At 40.4% G+C, this 19482-nt stretch overlaps 1 protein-coding gene across 2 annotated transcripts in view; it reads left to right on the top strand.

Moving 5' to 3' along the window:
* The window catches only part of si:ch211-266k8.4 (rab GTPase-activating protein 1), a 61363-nt gene that overhangs the window by 29298 nt on the left and 12583 nt on the right, over positions 1 to 19482 (top strand). For both annotated transcript variants that reach the window (XM_041939648.1, XM_041939649.1), the window contains 4 exons: positions 2228 to 2332; positions 3920 to 4110; positions 7737 to 7864; positions 14301 to 14594. In XM_041939648.1, the coding sequence (XP_041795582.1) occupies positions 2228 to 2332; positions 3920 to 4110; positions 7737 to 7864; positions 14301 to 14594 (718 nt within the window). The remainder of the gene's footprint in view (positions 1 to 2227; positions 2333 to 3919; positions 4111 to 7736; positions 7865 to 14300; positions 14595 to 19482) is intronic.

Below are 19482 nucleotides of genomic sequence, written 5' to 3'. Positions count from 1 at the left end.
GAACTGGATAAGAGGCTATACGGAATTCTTGGATGGACACAATATTATTATATGTAACAGACAATTGTTGTTAGTGGAGTTGTTCAGTGTACTGTACAGTGTTTCTGAAAAGCTCTTCTTTAAAAGAGCATTTAGACTGTGACAATGAAACTGACTGATGGGTGGCAGCTTCAGAAGGAGTATTTGAACCTGCACAGGGTTAAGTCTCAGCTATAAATCTCTCTCTCTCTTTCTCTGTCACACAGGCGTGCACACACACACACACAGAGTCACTCAGACCTTCTCATTACAACTCTGAGTCATACAGAAACTGTGCAGGTGAGCTCACCAGTGTTAATACATCCGTAGTGTGTTTGTGTGTACCCGTTGGACTATTTTGGCTGTCTGAAAACATACTTAAAACTGTCATATTATAGTCATATATGGTGCCATTCAAGAGTAGAGTGGAGTTGCTGAAAGACGTTTAAATTTGAACGTGCAGTGTCAACAGAGATGAACATATTGTCAGACCTACAGTACATGACTAATTTCCCCTCTTATTTTATTTCAAAATACCATATGTTCTTCTCCGGTTAGTCTTTGGGTGGCTAATGGGAGACATGCTGTGACACGTCAGTGTTTTGAGGTTGGCATTTGGCTGCAGAAGGGAACCTCTCCTTAGCCAATGTCTGACAGTGATTGAGATAGATCGGAGGGAAGGAAGGAGAGAGAGAGCCATGGGCTATGGTGGGGGGGTGGCTCTGGGAAATGGAGCTGTTTTAACATCAAAGATAACCCTACTCAGGACTCTGCAAAGACCTTCCATCAGGCTGGGACATTGCACTTTATCATTGGCTCTTCCTGTTTGGCAGAAGCCTTATCCTTCAGGCTTGTGTTAAAACACTGATATGCTGTTACAAATTAGAAGTCAACATCACCCCTGGCCTCCTGCATCACACAAATCCACCCACTGACGTTCTCCTCAGACTCACTCGAGCCCAGTGAGTAAAGGGGGAAAATAATTAAAAGTTAAAAGCTGGACCAGGCTTTGCCAAAACCAGCGACTTTTGTGACTTCTGATCTTGTGATTTAGTAGTTAAATCTGACTTTATTCTTTGATTTTCACTTGGACCCCCTTAACTTCCACGAAGTGGTCCCTAGTCTTCCTTAGCTCCAAAACTTGTGTGGGCTAGACAAACAAGTGTGGGAAAGACTTTAACAAAAGAAGACAATTATTATCTGTGACTCAACAAGTAGCTGAGAGCTGTACAGTGTTTACCAGTGACAGTGAATCTCAGTTTTATTGTACATACTGCAGGACAGTATTGACCATTGTGTGTAAGAATGGGTGAACAGGGTCAATTATCCCCCAACTGCTTTACAGCAGAACAGAATAGCAATTTCAGCATCTTTACAAAGTGTTCCTAGCTCAGTTAGCCAGTTTATTGGAGTCAGAGATGCGTCGAGTCAGAGATAAGTCTTTTGGGCCCCTTGGGGGTGGAACAAGCTGGAAAACACAGCATTGACACACACACACACACATATATATATATGAACTTGGAGCGACACTAGCTCTGATTGGAGTTGCTGTCCCTGGCCACTTACATTAGTAAGCAAGTATTCATTCTCCTTTAGCCTTTTTTTGTCACCACCAACAAAAATATCTGTCTCTTTAGTTGCTATATGCTGCACTGTGTTCAACCAGCTGGTCACCAAGTTCGTCTGCCTGCCATGTGCTTCTGGACATATCACATAGATTGGATTTAGACTTTTTTCTTTTTTGCTGCCTTTTTGCGGCTGGAAACAAGATTGATGACGATGGAGTTGCTGATTGGAAAACCAAAACAATGATCCAAAATGTGCTGAAAGGCTCTATAGAGCTGAAGGTGACTCTAGAATTAAGTAGTATTTCTGTATATTCATCACTATGAGTGACTTCTTTCACATTACATAGTCATTTGATCCTTTTTTATAGTATGTCTTTAAATGGCATCTTTTAAAAGGTCTTGACAGGACATTTTAAAAGAGTAATCCACCAATTTAGTACTGTGCTCCTATAACATTGTCTGATTGAAATTGAAATTTTTGCTTTTTTTTCTATGCATTTTTCTTTCTTGTCAAGGCTTAGCACCTACATAGCTGCAATTCCAACTTGACCTCCGACATTTCGGTAGGAGCTCTGAGTGTGTTATGCTAGCAGCAGCTCGTGTTGCCTTTAATATTAAATTTGTGGTGGTTTCTTTTTCAGTCCAGTGTGAAAAGCAGAAGGCCACAATTCCAACCCAAGTCAGTGGAGGGAAAGAATCAGAGGGAGCATCGACACTTTCAGAGGGAGAAAAGCTGACTGAGAAAGGTGAGTGTGTGGAGTGTGTGAGCATTTTCTTTGTTTGACACTGGAAGAGACTGGCTTTAACTTACAGGGCTTGAGGCAATGCTGTACGTGGAAGTCGGTTTGTAGCTTCCTTTGGCATTACATGTGCACCATATATTTTTAACATCTGCCTCAATCTATTTTTTGCATGAGCACAACCTGTCTATGCAAGAGGTATAGACCTCCCACATCCATATATCTTAGCCTGACTGGTGAATGGTCTCAGCCAACACAGGTAAAAAGGTGTCAGTGGTACTAAATCACTATCAATTCAGCATGTTCAATATGGGACAGAGGTGCATGCAAAAGGTTTACATGTACAGGCCTGCATAATAGTGCATTAAATCACAATTCTGTTACAGTAAAACTCTAGGTAATATTTTTAATGCAACTGCTTGTCATTGGTTGACTCAAAGACTTAAGACTTTAAACAATACAGTAACTTGAGGTTAGAGCAGCTCTATTGTACGACAAGCGTACGCCTTCAGTTTTGCCACTGCACCCATCACCAAAAATATTGTATACGTTCTGCACACTTGCCTCAAGTGATTTTTTTTTTTTTGTTAGAACAGACATTGAGAGTACCAGTTAACTCAGGTTTGTATTTGCACAGAACATTTTCTTTTATTGAGCCATAGCTGCCATGGTGGTTTATTTTTATTTTTTTTTTTCAGACTTGGTTCATAATGTAGGAAATAGAATTTTGATGGTGTTTCTGATTTATTTGTTGCATTTTGTGTAATTAGCAGAGGCTATAAATGCTCTGCTGGTATATGACATTGTTTAAAAAGAAAAGTTCGGTATGTTTAGCAAAGTGATATGCTGATGTTTTAAAACACAGAACACACAAGGCAAATCTGTTCTAATGAGTTGGTTATTTGAACAAAATGTTATACAGTAAGCTGCATGATTCCAGGACCACATTTAGGTAATGCACTGTTGACCACTGTGCCAATGACTAAAATGTCTGAAATGCATAGCATTTCTTTCCAATACACAATTCACAGTAAAATGATCACATACTGTTTCAATCTCATGCTTGTGTTATATAACATGAGATACAGCTTCAGTATCTGTCTGTGATTGTATCCATGAGTTTGCTTGCACACAGACAGTACATTGTTTAAGTGGGTATTTGTGTTCACAGCTTGCCTAAGCAGGCACATTCTGCCCCCTGAGTAAATATGGTGAGCCACTGATAACATTCATTTGTGTATAACAAGGACACATTCACACACCAAAGTACACATACACACACAAAGGCAGTTCGGTAGGGGTATGTCTGTAATGGAATGATAACTTATTTTGTAACTCTAGCATGCACTGCTTACAGTATCATCACTGGGTTGTCCCCAGGACTTTGTAAGTGATGGTGCTCAGGTCCTGGATGTCTGCAAAATGTGATTATAATAATAAGAAGAAGAGTTTTTGCATTTTCATACCACCTCAAATTACAGGTTCTACATTATAGCGCCTTGACACACCTGAAGACAGCCTTGGATGATTTCTATTTGAGAACCAGAAAACAGAGAATTTAGTCCGAGGAGGATTTTGTTTTTTTACCTGCAGACTCAGTTACCAGGGCAAAAGGTGTGCTGACCCGAGTGATGCGTTTGGCCCAGCGGTACCTGTTGGACCCAATGGGTAGACAGAGGGCTGAAGAGAAGGGTTCTCAAATACAGACAGTGCCCAGACAGCGTAGCCCTGCACCGGGGCGAGTGTTCAGGAGTCGGACCTCAGCTTCACTAACACAAGCTCAGGTAAAGCTTTTTTAGTGCAGAGAGCATCTTGATATCTATAACTGTTTTCTCTGCAGCCTATTTCACTCTGAATCCGTGGAAAGTAAAAATGGATCCCAGAACTCATTCTCTGAAGTCACTGATTATATTCGTTCGTTTTGGAAAATTCTGACTTCTGTTACTGTCGTTTCTCTTCATGATATTTTTATATGGATCACTGTGTGCCAAATAAAAATGGCCACTATTATACATATAAATCATGACACGACAGGACTTCAAACAACATAGTTTCACCTTTAAAAACCTTTAAAGGCACACGGTAAGTGTTTGTCTGCAGTTTTCTTATGTCTATTCTTATTTACTTTCTTTTCAAGAGTTAGATTGATACTACTTGCATATCTGTACGTCCAGTACAAGGCTACCAGTCTAAACAGCCAGCTAGTTTAGACTGCTGCTGACTATTTCTTGGCCACAAGCAGTGAGTTTTGTCATCATTGCGAGTTTAACACACAACAAATAGCAACTCTCGGAAGTCCCTACTTATGGCCAAAAACAGTCAGCCACATAACACCCCATAAAACTGCAAGTACTCATTTTTGCACTTTGGTTTTCGTGCTGATTAAAAAAGCAAGAAACAATGTTTTAATTAGTGAGGTTTTAAGGCATATTTTGTTACATTCAGACACAGCCAGGCTAATTGTTCCCCCCTTATCCCCTTAATACCTAGTTAAAGAATGTATGTAATGCAGCAATATATTCTTACAATATGCTTTCTGTGGTGTGGCCTTCACGGTCAACTGCAGTTTTCAGGAACATCGGTCTCTGCTGCGTGTCATCTGTAACGTCTCTTTAACTCTCCCTTAAACCGTTTGGAGTTTTCTGTGGCTACTTAAGAGATCAGGGTCCACTCAGAGCCAGCACTCTGAAAGCCTGGAACAAAGGACCAAGTGTCTGACAAACAGTTTCAACTGCTTTATTTAGATGCCAACTCCTGTGAAGACTAGACTGGGCAGCAACGCTCACTAAATTGGCACAACAGGGCTTATCTCTATTCTTGCTGCATTGAGTCTCACTGAACTTTTAATTTGAAGTGTTTTTGTTCTCACCGGCAGCACAGTAGCAGTTACTTCAGAAGGTTGAGTATATCCACAGGGTTCGAGTCAGAGTGCGCAATTGTGACAATGTTCACCATAAAACATAAAGTGTCCCATCACTACAAGTTCCCTGTGCCCCCATAAAATCAAGGGCAGAATCAAAGCTATAAGCAGGCCTCTCATTTAAATTTAGATTTAAAAACTCCAACATTTATTCCATGAGCTAGTCAAACAAATGACCTTTTGGCTGTCACCTGGTAAATATATTTTGCAAACCACTGTCTGTACGCTCCACCAAAGGCAGTTTAATGGAGAAGGAAACTCCTCTCTGTACCCTTTTGACTTTTATAAAGTTAGCCAAAATTGGATCTTTATTCCAGCAACAATCTTGCGTGGTCTGCACACATTATGTTCCAGTCCCAGACGCTACATCCAGATAGCAGCCTAATGCTCAATGCTATCAGCTAGCACTAGCACATAGTAAATAATAATTGAAATCCCTCAGCTCTACTCGTGAGGTCACGTCAGTGTCTTAATTATACGCGTCACAACTGAGCAGCAGCTCATCCTGTCGGGTGTGCTCAGCACCCAAAAGGAAGACGGCTTCAACAGATCAATTTAGATGGTAACTGATATCTTCATCTTTAATGATGTGACCAGATGTTTACCATTATTAGTCCTGTTTATTGTAGCTGTTAATGTAATTCCTTTAAGGGTGATGAATAAATTAATCATTTCAGTAATCTAAGTCAATCACCTACATGGATCTGTTCAGGAGAACAGACAAGTCCATAAGGCTAAATAACAAATCAATTCCATAACAAGGAAGGACTGCTTTGGAAGGTCCAGCTGAGTTCAGTCCTGTGAAACAGCACTTTGACATCACAGCTGTGTACACAAAGGCCTCACAATCTTAATATCGCAAAAATTAAAGGTTTCATGTGACATCTGTTTTACACACATGCAAGATGTAGCTCTGATTGCCTACTGGGAATCAACAAATTGTTACATACTGTTAGCAAGATTCAAAAAAGGACAGATGTTGGAGGGACAGGCAGTTTGAAACAGGCAGAAAATTAAAGACAAAATAAGAGAGAGACTAGGAGAGAGTAAAATGAAAGCAAACAACAGGGGCTGCATTTGGGAACAGAGGAAACCATTAGGTAGGTAGGGATAGTGACAGTGACAGAAAAACAGTGGGATTTAACTTGCCAGATACCTTTTATGGGAGTTGATTAGCTTTTTTGCTCAGTATGCAAAGGATTACAGCAGGTTCAGGAAATGCAGTTAAGGTTCTCACAGTTTAGAAAAACAGCTATTTGTATGTATTTCAATATTCAGTTTTGACAGCATCTTCACCCCGTTATAGAATTTGTAGTTTCTCTCCAAGTTTGATCTCCTTTGATCATTTGGGGAATGCTGCTCTTTAGAAATGTACCTGCTGTGACCCAGAATAGTTCTATTTATTAATGAAATGAAAAAATAGAAAATAGTTTCTTCTACCTTGCCATCTTTTCGGGCAAATTGATATACAGCTCCGGGGACTGTCAGATGAAAATGATTGGAAGATGTGATTGGAACATTGCTCAGGGGATTTTATTTTGGGATAGGAATACATCTTGTAGCACCTTGTCACAATGACTCGAGCTAGCGCTGTTTGACAGCTGGGGGTTTGGTTTTTGGTAAATATGGTCCACACTGTAGTCCAAGTATTCCTTCCTCTTACATCCTGTTCCCCTTTGTCATGCTCTTTAACTCATTCTTCCTCCCATCATCCTATTCTGTGTTTGCCTTTCGCAAAACCTGTCACTGTTTTCTTCTTTAACTGCCTAATTTCTTTCTAGCCTTATGTGTGATGAGCATGTTTGTTTTTAGTGGCCTGGCCCAAGATATTCTGTCCACCACGTAACTATTGGATGGATTGCCATGCAATTTTGTATAGACATTCATGGTCCCTTGAGGATGAACCTACTGACTGATGACTTGTTGTGCCTTTATCATGTCAAAATTTTATCTTGTCCTATACTTTGGGTTTTGACCAGATACTTTTGACATTACCACCAGCCTCAGCTGTGCTTGTGTTTTGTTCTAATTAGCAAACGTTAGCATGCTGACACCAAACTAAGATTATGAACATGGTAAACATAAACATCCTAGTACTGTGACCGAAGTTAGCCTGCTGACATTAAGCAAGTTAGATTCAGCCAAATGCTCATTTAGCATTTAGCTCAAAGCACTGCTCTACTGAACCTAAGTACAGCCTTTGAGAGCATCTACCTTACCTGTAGACGCTTAGTCTTGTCACATACACACACACAAACAAACACACACATGCTGGGATGAGTCCAAAAACTGATTAAAACACATCCTTCCAGCAGTGCCTTGTTGATGCTGGTTAACCACACAGACTAAGGAGTGTCCAGACTGACTAGACATACCTCTTAACTATGATGGAGCACCCAATCACCTGCTTTATGGTCACACAGATATGTACTGAACTGTTGCTCCACTCTCATTTCAGCTCCCTCACCTTCACCTTATTTCCTCTCTCAGATCAGGTCCAGGAGGCGAAGCCAGCAGAGAGGCGGCGCACAGCAGCCAGTAGCGCAGGGGAGCAGTGGTGACGTCACCATGGCCCCTGTCACTGTGACAGATACAACTGGTTACATGAAAACTGACAGGTGAGGCTAAAGGTTAAACACTGCAAACAAAACACAGCATGCCTGCACTCACCTATGTCAGCTCTTTCCCGAGCTGTTTGTTTTTCCACATTTGATGGTGTATTCGGATACTGCCTGCACACATGAATGGCATCTGTGGACCCCAAATGTAAATTCTAGCATGTTGCTGCTAGTACTCCATTGCAAGCAAATACAAGATGTGCTGAAGCAACTTGATTATTTAAAAAAATGTAATGACAATTATTTTGGACAATACTGAGATTGTGATTATTCAGCAAGATTACTCATCAACTTGGAAACATCTTTTATTGAACTCAAAAACAAATACAAAAATGAACACATACTGCAGCATCATGAGCTTCATCGTGTCCATTTAGTCGGTTCTATCTGCGTGATATGGCTGCATAAGTTTTCTATAACTCATTTTGTATTGAATGTGCTTGGCAATCAGCGACACACTGTCAGCTCTGGGCGCGTCATGCACACACTGTTATCGGCATATTGAGCCAATACATGTGCTGCACACTGTCATATGCTTCGGCCGTCCTCTGACCTATCTGTGTGAGCTTCTAGGACTGCCACAGTGTGTAACAACCATCCCTACCTGCTCTCCCAGCGCAAGTTCACTGTCTATGAGTGTGTCTGTGCACACCCGCATGTCATGTGATGTCTTCCTGTCTAACAGCTGAATTGGTTTTACCTTCCTTGTTGACCAAAGGCTCTCTTTCCGTCATCTTGGCTCAAGCTAAGCTGAACATGCCACAGCCTGGCTGAGAGTGGGTTTGGGCTTTTAAGGAGGGGTGAAAGTGCACCACAGAAAAGGAGAGGGCTGCAGCTTATCATACAAGACAAAATGAGAGCATCATTGCAAGACGAACACAGCACAAGAATCGTTTTATCTCGGGATTTTATTGTTGGGAGCCAAAAACGTAATAAAAAATAACATTTAATTATATGCCTAGCTGTAGTAGGCCCACAGTATAAATAATTTTCTGTACATTTTATTTCCCTTTCTTTCTGTACCATTACTCAAATTCTTTTGTTAGGGCGCTATTTTCATGGCGTGCAATAACCGCGCAAGCTGCGCTCCGACAGTTTGGTGTTTTCCTGGCCATGACATGTGCCCATCTGTGTGGCATTTAGTGCACAGCGCAGAGTCCACAAAGGTAGCAGGAGAGTTGTAGGAGAGGAAGGAGTTGTCTGTATTTTGGTGGAAACTGGGTTTTAGACTTTGCATGATGATGACAAGAGCAAGCAAAATACGCAAATGCAAATGTGCAGCAACAGGGGAGTATTGCTACAGATAAACTAATTTAACACTCCCCAGCAAGTGTATGCGTTCTGCCACGTCAGAGGCAGCTGCAGTGCACACGGCCATCCACTGTGGTTACTGTCATTAAATAACAATACCAGGCTGCTACAGAATAACTGCACACACCTTTACACACACCAGCCTAGTCAATAGTAACCAGTGTGGAGTGTAACCAAGGCAGTTTACTCAAGTACCATTCTTGAATACTTCAAACTCTGTTATTAACTTCTATTCCACTACATCTCAGTGGCAAATAGTGTACTTTTTACTACACTACATTGTCTGACAGCTTTAGTTACTAGTAACTTTTCAGATTACAATTTTTCATACCCTTCCTGTCCAGTGAAAACCAGGTGTCTCCAAATTTGGTGATTTTGAATATGAATGGTTGTGATACAGTGAAGGATGAAGTGTTCCTTTATGTGTTAGATAATTCTCCTACTTCTTAAGGTAAATAAACTATTTAACAAACCCTCTTGGATTAGCTGGAGAATGCACAACGTGTTGTTTGCACTTTTACTCAAGTAAAGATCTGAATACTTCCTTTACCTCTATAACTATAACTCACTAGTGTGCATGTATGTGCATTAACGGCATTAAACGTGCTTAAAGACCTGCACATGGGGCCCCCAAGACCTACCACTGTGCACTTGTTGCGCTGGCACAATTAAAGTAAGGTGCTTAGTCTCTCTTTTCATCATCTCCTTTTCTTTTGTGCATGCTCAAGTAAAACGCACAAAGTCATTAGGTAGCCTCTTTGATTCCCACAATCATTTGATCCCTTAATATTTCCCTTAAAGCGAGTCATTGGGCTCCAAGTTTCACTTTGTTTGTGCGCGATTCAAAAACAGATTTGAGTCTGAGATCATTATTTAGTCCTGAGGGTTTTTGTCAATCAGTAGGCTGCTCATCGTCAGTCCTTCTGTCAGAGCTTGAGACATTTTTATAGCTAGCTTATATTCCTCCTCTTTTCTTTCTTTCATCGTTTATGGAAAAGGCTCCTAGCGTTTTAGAGCTTATCCCATACCTACTTAAAATGTGTGCAGACAAATGAGCTTACACATGCATAAAATGAACAATTGCTACACACCCATCGGAACATGCATGGCCAAATTTTCATGTGCACAGCACAAGAAGAAATATGGACTGTTTTGATGTGACCCTGTTCCTCACATACTGTTTTGGTTGCTCACCAGACTCGCCTCACTTGTACCGATGGGTGCATGTCCAGACAGTTGCATACTGTACACTGTACCTGCATCGTTTCTGGAACTCAATCCAGTTATTATCCAGTTTAAAGTTCTACCATTCCATCGTGTCTTCAGGTTTTGTTTCTTCGTAATAAAACCAGATGGTCCTTCAGCAGCACTTAGAATTTCACAATAGCCTTCTAATCCTCTCATTGTAATGTTGTTTTTTCCCCTGACAGACACACTGCTCAAAACAAAATGCTGTCACTCTCGTGTTAGTGGTGTGTGTGTGTGTGTGTGTGTGTGTGTGTGTGTGTGTGTGTGCCTGCCTGCGCACATTCACCCATTCATACTTGTGTGTGACTGGTTGTGGGCGTGTGGGCGTGTGTCTATATACACCCTTCCCTCCATGCATATGCATGCTCATGTATGTGCTCGTGTTTCAAGCATAGCTGTCATTCCTCACAGGTTTAGTCTTTGTGTTTAGGGGTTTAGGTTGTTTTTGCCATGCTGTGTGGGTCACCAGAGGTCATCTGGGGCCACCAAAACTACTATTGGAATTGGGTGGCAAATTAGTGGTAGAGGATGGAAATAAACAAAGCTCTGCCAGGTGTTAAACACTCGTCATCTTAATGACAATAAAATCAAACATGATGGACAAGTTGAGTGAGGTGGATTGCTAGTGGAAGGCAGAGGGAGAAATACATTAGATTTTAAAAGAGAGAAAGTTTAACCTTATCATTCTATTCAGGAGTGAAAAACAGATACACAGTTTAGATGAAGTTTTTTATTTCAGTCTTAAGCCCTCTGCTCTGCTTTATCTAACTGTTGGCTTTTTATCATCATCAGACATCATGTCTTTTATGTAAACATTACGTAGGATAGGACCTTATGGAAAGAGCCACAATGATTGCAGAATATTTGGAGCAACAGTGTTTTCTTTTCTCTCACACACTGCATTACTGATTGAGTGGTTGTGACAGAAAATGACAGTGAATGTGAGCAGAGCAGAGGAAACGGTCTGCAGTGAAGCTGTCAGTTTAGCAGTAGGTACAGTGTAGGTTGCATTTTGTCAGTGAATAAAGGCTGCTTCTTCTCAAGACCAAAGTAAAGCTCCTGTGTGTTGTTTCCAAACTACTGGAAAAGTGAAGGGGGCGCAATGTTGCTGTGACGATCAGCTAACAATCCCGCCTGCATTGAGGGAGTACTATCTGCAGTGGAAAATGAAATCGAGAAAAATTATCATTATGTTGGGACTCTCATTTGATTCCTGTCAACGTTCCTATGCCGTATGTAACATTGTGAGTTTTGCTGGATTTTTTACATTCTTTTAAATGTCTTTAGTGATGTCTTTTTGACTGCTGTCATGACTGTCATGTGACTTAGGGGCTTTCTTCCACGTGACACAAACAAGATTTCCATCATGTTTATGTAACAAGGGGCAGATCATTTCTGGTCAGAGGGTCTGTAAGATGGACTTGAAACCATTTCTTTTCACCACCCCAAATAGAAAATGAAACTGTTCAGAAACAAAGACAGTGAGGAAAATCCCCTCCAGACTACTCTCACTGCAGAATTTAGCTAAATTTAATCCTGATCCAGTTTTTGTTTGTCCTTGGCCTTACTACTTTTTAGGTTTTAATGTCAGTTTGCAGTCATGGAAAATACACCAAGTCCCTTTTGAACATTGTCTAGGTTTTTTTATGAACCAAGACAGTGAGCACAGCTCTGTTCTCCAAAACACAAACATACAGACACAGTGCTTAACGCCAAAGTAATTTTTTTACATGTAATACATAAAAACATAAATAGGCTAACTGCATATATACTATGTAGTTCATACATGGTCATACAAGTCATTTGGCTGTAGCTGGACATTTAAATATTTAATCCTTGGTCCTGTCTTAAATTAGGCTTGCAGGTTGACAGATAGGATTACGCTGAACTGTGCCCGACTAGGTAGACTAAAGTCAACTGAGTTTATCTTTGTTTCATTAACTGGAGATGCTGTGTTGTACTGGCTTCTTTATAGCTTCATTTCCCAGAATTTGTAAGGCGGAGCAGGACTTGAGTGCTAACATGGCTGCCACTTCAAACATCAAAGGAAAAAAAAATCATCCGCTGAGTACTCGGATCGTATCCGACTTTGATAAGTGGGTCCTGCTTTAGAGAGGTCAAAGTTCAGGGGTTGTGCCCTTACTTAGCCTTAAGGGTCACCCTGCTTGAATACCACGGTCACTTGACATTATACCATGACCATGTGACATATCTCTCGCTGTACTGTATTGTCTAAGCATCTTGGCTATCTCTATCTTTGTCTCTAAGGAATCCTGTCAGAACTAATGTCAGACATGTTGAATTTGTTAAGAAACTGGTAGACAAAACATGAAGTGAGCTGCAGGAGGAGAACATTCAGACAATAGTATGCTCTGCATTCCTTTGTAGCATTGGCCTCTCTCAGAATCCCCCTGCTCTCCTGCCTGCCTCAGCAGGTTTACATGTATGTGTCCTGTTTGATCAGCTTCTGTCCTTGAGTACAGACCCAAAACTGTCTTGGGCTGTTCTTTATGGCATATGTCTTTGAAATCCCAGGATTAGCATAATTACAACATAGAGACATGCACCCCTCTTTCATGTTATACACCCAGATATTAGGTTACAAATTTAGCTATTGCATACGTATTTCTCATGTGATAGAACATCAGTCTATGTCTGTCCCCCTCTTAGAATCTTTGAGTCTCACTTCTCCACCTTCCTAAACATGTCCTGCCCTCAGCACACTGCTCTGTTCCCAGTCCAACTAGCTCACTATTGCATATAAAGTTTACTAACTTAGCAGCCTTATACACTTATGTGGAAATGTGTTGTGTCCATAGGCATACTCATGGGCACACTCACAGAAAAAGTATGCATGCATTGTCACACTGCATTAGCATGTTTGGCAGCCAACTTTTGATATTTTCATTTCAATCTCGAATGATTCTTCTTGGTTTCTGTGTTTGGAAATACCAAAAAGTTTTCATTTGTGGGACAGCAGTTCATAGGAGTTTGAACTTTTTTTTACGCATTTGAACACACAGGCGAATATTTGGTGACTGATTCCAATCTGAAGTATTGTACAACAAATCTAAATTGTCAATAAAATAAAGAATATTCCTGACATCAAAATACTGAAGTTTAGAAAGAATGAAGAACACAGACAGACAAGATATAACCTTTTGCTTTGTAAATACAACACAATACATTCCAAATACATATTCAGAGGCATTGCATGTTCATCAATTCCTGCTTTGAATTCTTGCATAATTAGCAATACTCCCTCCCTGCAGTGTTTTTCACTGGGCACCGCCATCCACACCCTCCTCTGCAATGAGGCAGCCGGCCGCTATACAGGTGTTTCCTGTGGTATATTGGTACTGTAGGCCTGCACCTGAGGATAAAGGGCGTGTTGGAACACTGTGGAAATAAAGCTGTAATCCCATCAGAGAGTTGGGAGAGGTGATGAAAGATAATATGTTTATCTCTTGTTGTTGTGTTCATTTAGTTTTGTGTTTTCATTGTTAAGGTCTTCTTAGTTTTCATTTTCATCCAGTAGTGGATTAGGGCCGTTTTGGACTTTTTCCAGATCAAATTCAGGCCCTCTAAATGATAACAGAAAAATAAATGCTGACTGTAAAAGTGATTTCTGAATCTAAATATACTCTTAGAGGCTGTAATTGTACAAATGACCTGTGAATCAAACTGCTGTGAATTTATGTGTTAGTCATTATTAAAGTACCGCTAAGACTGTGGTGCATCTATTGACTACATGACTATATATAGAGATGCATTTAGGAATGTTTTGAAATGTGTAAACTTACCATTTACATATTAATTAATGACAAACCATTACGAAAGTCTTTCAAACCTCCTATAACTATGATTTTGTTTCCAGATCAGAACAAACCTTCAAGAGGATAGGTACAGGACCTGTTGGCAAGCTGGCCCAACGTCGTAGCAACCGCAGCCTCGTCCAGCCTATCAGAGTCAAGTCCCTCCGTCTTCTACGAAATGGCAAGAACCCACCGAGCCAGACCCCCACATCCTCCTCTATCCTCCCTTCATCCCTCTGTTCCTCTACCCGTCCTCCATCTACCTTCATCCTGTCTTCAAGTCCTCCATCATCCAGCGCTCTTCAAAGCGAGGATCAGCGAAAGCAGCAAGACACAACCAGGACAGCTTTCATCAAGTAAGAACCTCATGAATTTTATCTGTCAAATAGTGAGAAACAGTAAGAGCTTATTCACAGAGGATGAAAATGACATGAAGTTCTGCACCACCTTTACTGCTCCTAATGTGCCCAGTTTGAAATGGACAGAAATCCACATCATGCTTTCAGAAGTCCAGAACAATGCAAGTCTGGAATCAAAGCTGCAACTGTTCTACCTGTCCACATCGCACACCCGTCCTCATGATTGTCTCGTATCTTACTGATAATCAGTAAACACCACGTGATTATTCCCCACTGTGTCAAAAACTCTCTCATCTGACATCACAGATTTGCAGAGTAGAATATGAGGTGACAGAGGTTGATGTTCAGTACAACACCCACACAGCCCAAGAGAAGAACCGTAGCAAATTAATTCAAACACTAATTCGGTATTTTCATTTAAATATTGCTGCCGGGGCTGAATTATTTATCCTACCTCATATTTTCTAATGGATAAAGTGATTTTAACTTCATGCGTCACTCAACTTCCCATAATTGTGCTGCATATTAATATTTGCATTTCTTGGTCTGATTAAGTGAAGGCCCAGCCACCATTGTTATTAAAACTGAAGGTGTTTTAAAGTGCTCCTAAGTGTTGAGCATAAAAGCACTTCAAACAGATGTATCTCAGCCCATATCCCAGTGACTTTAATTTGACCCCATCTGTGTTTGCTTTAAAACTGGCTGACAGCTTTGGCAGATTTGGAACTAACTGCATTGTTATCAACTTGATGAATGAAAAGATCTGAGCTGAATAATCTTAACACTAATAGTTGACCAGGGGATGGAAGTATGTGATTGCTTGGGGATGAAACGCACACTTCTCTGTGGCTAGTTGCTCGAACAGAGGAGCATCTTTAAATTTAGTTGTTTTCAGGGGTTTAAATGGTCGTGTTTAAAATAGGTACTTTGTAGTTACACATTATACAAAACAGACGTTTCAACACATGGGAGATTTGACCAAACAATCAGCATTAGCTGGTATCGATCACTGACACCATATACAAAGTGAAACGTTTTTGGGGGGAGTTGTCAAAGTAAGTAGTATATAAGAAAGCTGTGGTCAAGCTCTGTGCTTAGCAGGGCAAACCCAAACACGTAGCATATCAAGTTTCCCGCTATCAAATGAGCAACTTGCAAGCCATGTTAATCTGGTTTGAGGCTCTGCTTGTAGTAAGTGTGCTTGTTTTCGTGACACCCCACATCAGTCAACACATTCCAAGTAAGCTGATTGAGTCTGTTGTGTCAGTTGTTACTTCCGTGTAATGCCTGACATTTGGTCCATCCCCATTCCACATCCTCAAGACACTGCCGTACTATATCAAACATCAACTTTGATGAAGGTATTGCTAAAAACATTATACAATGATAACTGAAAGTTGTCAACCTTTCACCACTGTGTATTATTAGCAAGCAAACAATGTGGGGCACTTAGAACGAAAACATTCCTTTGCACATTGCTCAGTTGAAAAGCAACCTTTTAATGTGTCATCACATTAATGTTAATGGAACAAGGCTGGTAAATAATTAACCACTGATATTTGCTGCCTAGTCATAATATTGTTACTCTGATGAATGTTTGATAAAGCCAAATGTCATATTTTAACCACAAAAGCAAAAAACTTGTCTCCAGCTTTTGACTGCAGTGCCCCACCAACAGCTGAGAGCCACAGTTCCCAGGTGATTATCAGACTTGTTGGCTTGTGACGTGCCTCGGTGTAAACACCAATGGTGAATGGATCACACTGATGTGTTTATGGACTTTCTAATGGGTTTATGAGATGAGTATGTGTGAGTGACTGGGAGACAGAAAGGATTAACCCATCCTGTTGTGTTTTCCAGAGCATTTTATGGCAGGGCAGGGTGGGGACACCACAGCACTAAAATAGACTTGTAGTTTCCTGTTTAGTAGGTTACGCACCTTCTGCACAGTCTGTTCCTCTCCAGTTTCTAATGGGAGTAACACATATCTGCACTATTGACACAACAACATCAACATGTGTGTATGTCCATTCTTGTTAGGGAATTTAAATTAATGGAACAGTTTGTGACTGAGTAAGTGCCGTGCAGTTGTTTCCAGTATCTGTGTGGGAAATAAGGAAATCCAACTCACTTGTACAGGAAGATGAGCTAAGATGTCCCATCTTCACTACCTCAGTGATGAACAGTATCTGCCTACCAGAGGCCTCCCACACACCCAGCCTGAAATTACTTTTCCACATCCTGTCGCTTCCCTCATGCCGGAGGTCAGATCAGGGGACAAAATTGAAAAAAAGGAGGTCCGATAGACAGGGAAATTTATTGTATAATTAACATTATGTAATGCAAATGAATGGAATTCATTATGTCATAGATCCACTTGTCTATTAGGAACTGTTATTGCGTGTTATATTGTTGCTTGTAAATGAAGAAGTTATTATTGCTGTTGAGGACAGTTTGTCAGTGACAAAGGAAAACACAAAGCTGGATGCTCTTATGGCTTTTTAACCATTATATCTTGATTATTTACCAAATACTATACTAAGTAGCACAAGTTTGAGCCTATACAAATTATTATAACAATTCAGTCTCCAGGTCCTCCTCTCCACATGTTGAAGTCGAAGCTGTGAATGGTAGATTACTCCCAGCAGTGTGTGAGTGTATGTGTGAGAGTGACTAAGATTTGAGTATATAAGTATAAAGAGACATAAAAGACCAATAAGAACAAATGGCATACCAAAGGTCAAGTTCCAAGCAACGAAGTTACAATCACATGACAGTTTCTTCAGCCACTCTTCAGTTTCATTGTTATTCTCTGATTTTTAAATTGGTATTGAATATAGTTTTTAAGTAGTATAACTGTCTGTAAAATCTTGGTCTACTCACAGAACTGACGCCTATGTCCTAGAACTATGCCCTCTTTCTCTTTCTGTCATCTCATCTCTGCCATACAGTCATAGCCACGCTAACAGCATTGTGACAGGTTAGCAGGCAGGAAAACAAATTTTCCATGTGACAACCACAGCATTAATTATGACCGATGCAGTGCCAGGTAACTAGCTCAACCAGTATTCTAACAGAGACACACACCCACACAGTCTCCTACACTTGTGCACACATTTGCACTTAACATTACAGTTACAGTATTGCATGCAGTGTCCCATTGTGCATTTATCTTCTATTTATTTTCGAAAGATTGAAAACCTGCAACAACCAGAATGCACTGTGTTTGTTGCCCGCAAAGGCCACCTTCAGGCAGCTCCTGCTGGATAGGCTTATGCAGAACTTCCAGACCAGAGAACACCACCATGTTCACCTGCCCCGCCCCAGTATGCACTGCCAGCCAACATTGCAGTGATGCCCAAACCTCCCAAGGGTGCCACAGGGAATCCAAAGCTGCTGCTGAAGTAGACAGACTGCTTGGTGTGAGGGTGGACTCTGCAGTAATGTGCAATAATTAGTCTGATTTGTCAGTTTCTTTCAGTGTTATTGCAATAGATGAATAGATACAGCAAAGCTCTCTGTTTTGCAAACAAAAGTAACATAGATTACAAAATGAAGTCATATTTGGTATGTTTGCTCTTTCATTAGGATTACTGATTTATTTTTTTAAATTACTATGCTAATTTGACAAAACAAACATTTGACATCTGCAAGAAAGTGTATATGAGGTCTGAAAATCAGTAGCTCAGTTGTTATTTCTTAGTTTGCTACAGTACTTCAGTGTAATAGCACTCTATTATAACAAACTATGTTCAAGTAAAGATGCAGGTACATAATTAATATATGCCAGCAATAGCTGTGTGCAAAGAGAATCTGTAGCATGAAGCACACACCTTATATTTGCTGCTGTTTTGATAACTCAGCAGCATGTCCTCAAATTTGAATTTGACACACACTAACAACAAACTACAGTCAATCAATAGATATTTAAAGTATTAATCACAAAAGTTTTGAAAAAATGTTCATGAGCAACCCCCTACTGCACACTGCAATGATTCTGTGAGCTGAATAGTTTTATGATCTCCCCTTTTAAGAAATCATGACATTCAATGGCTATCAGGCAATATTGTCTGCAAAAAAAAATGAACACAGTATAAGCAAGGCCATCTTATTTACCTTCTACAGCACGTTTCATACCAAAGGAGCTTCAGAGTGCTTTGCATAATATTGGAAAATGCATGCAAGCATTTGATGAATACAGGGGATCTAGCATTTATAACATCACAGCATGTACCTGTTAAAGAGACATGCAATCAGTGGAGAATGGGGAAAAAAAAAATCCCTAATGACTTAGAAAAATGAAAATAATTAGGAATGTCATACATATTTCCATCTCCTAGGGCATCATAACGCCCACTTTTCAAAACTGAAATGTGTTTTTCATATTTGTTAGTGTTTAGGACAAGGACTAAACTATGAGAACACTGAAAAACGAAAACAGTGTGAAGTAGGCATTTTCCACAACCTGGTTCGAAACGAATGTACTGAGCTACTCAAACTGTAGTTTGCAGAAGCTGGCAGTATAAGCTACATTTCACATGGCTATAATAAACAGAAGAAGAAGAATGTTAAAAACTGGAAACTGCACGAGTTGCCACCTGAGAGAAAAGTGGAGAGAGTTCCTCTGGGATTAGTTTGTTTGGGCAAGTTGTAATTGTTTGATCATCTCAGCTGGTATTGGCCATGTTTCATGCTGTCCAGAGATGAACATTATGAAGAGGAAGACTCTTATGGGAATATCCAGGAAGGCGGTTGCTTCTTCTTCTTCTTCTCCTTCTTCTTCTTCTTCCTCTTTTTTTCTTCTTTCCTTCTTCCTTCTTTGGGTTTTGAAGCAGGAACACGTGATCAGTCATATGAGTTTTGTTTGCCTTGTCAGAACTTATTC

This window comes from Chelmon rostratus, chromosome 6 (genome assembly GCF_017976325.1).
Source record: "Chelmon rostratus isolate fCheRos1 chromosome 6, fCheRos1.pri, whole genome shotgun sequence".
NCBI lineage: Eukaryota > Metazoa > Chordata > Actinopteri > Chaetodontiformes > Chaetodontidae > Chelmon > Chelmon rostratus.
Note: the sequence above shows the minus strand (reverse complement) of the source record. Positions and strands in the feature narration are given on the sequence as shown.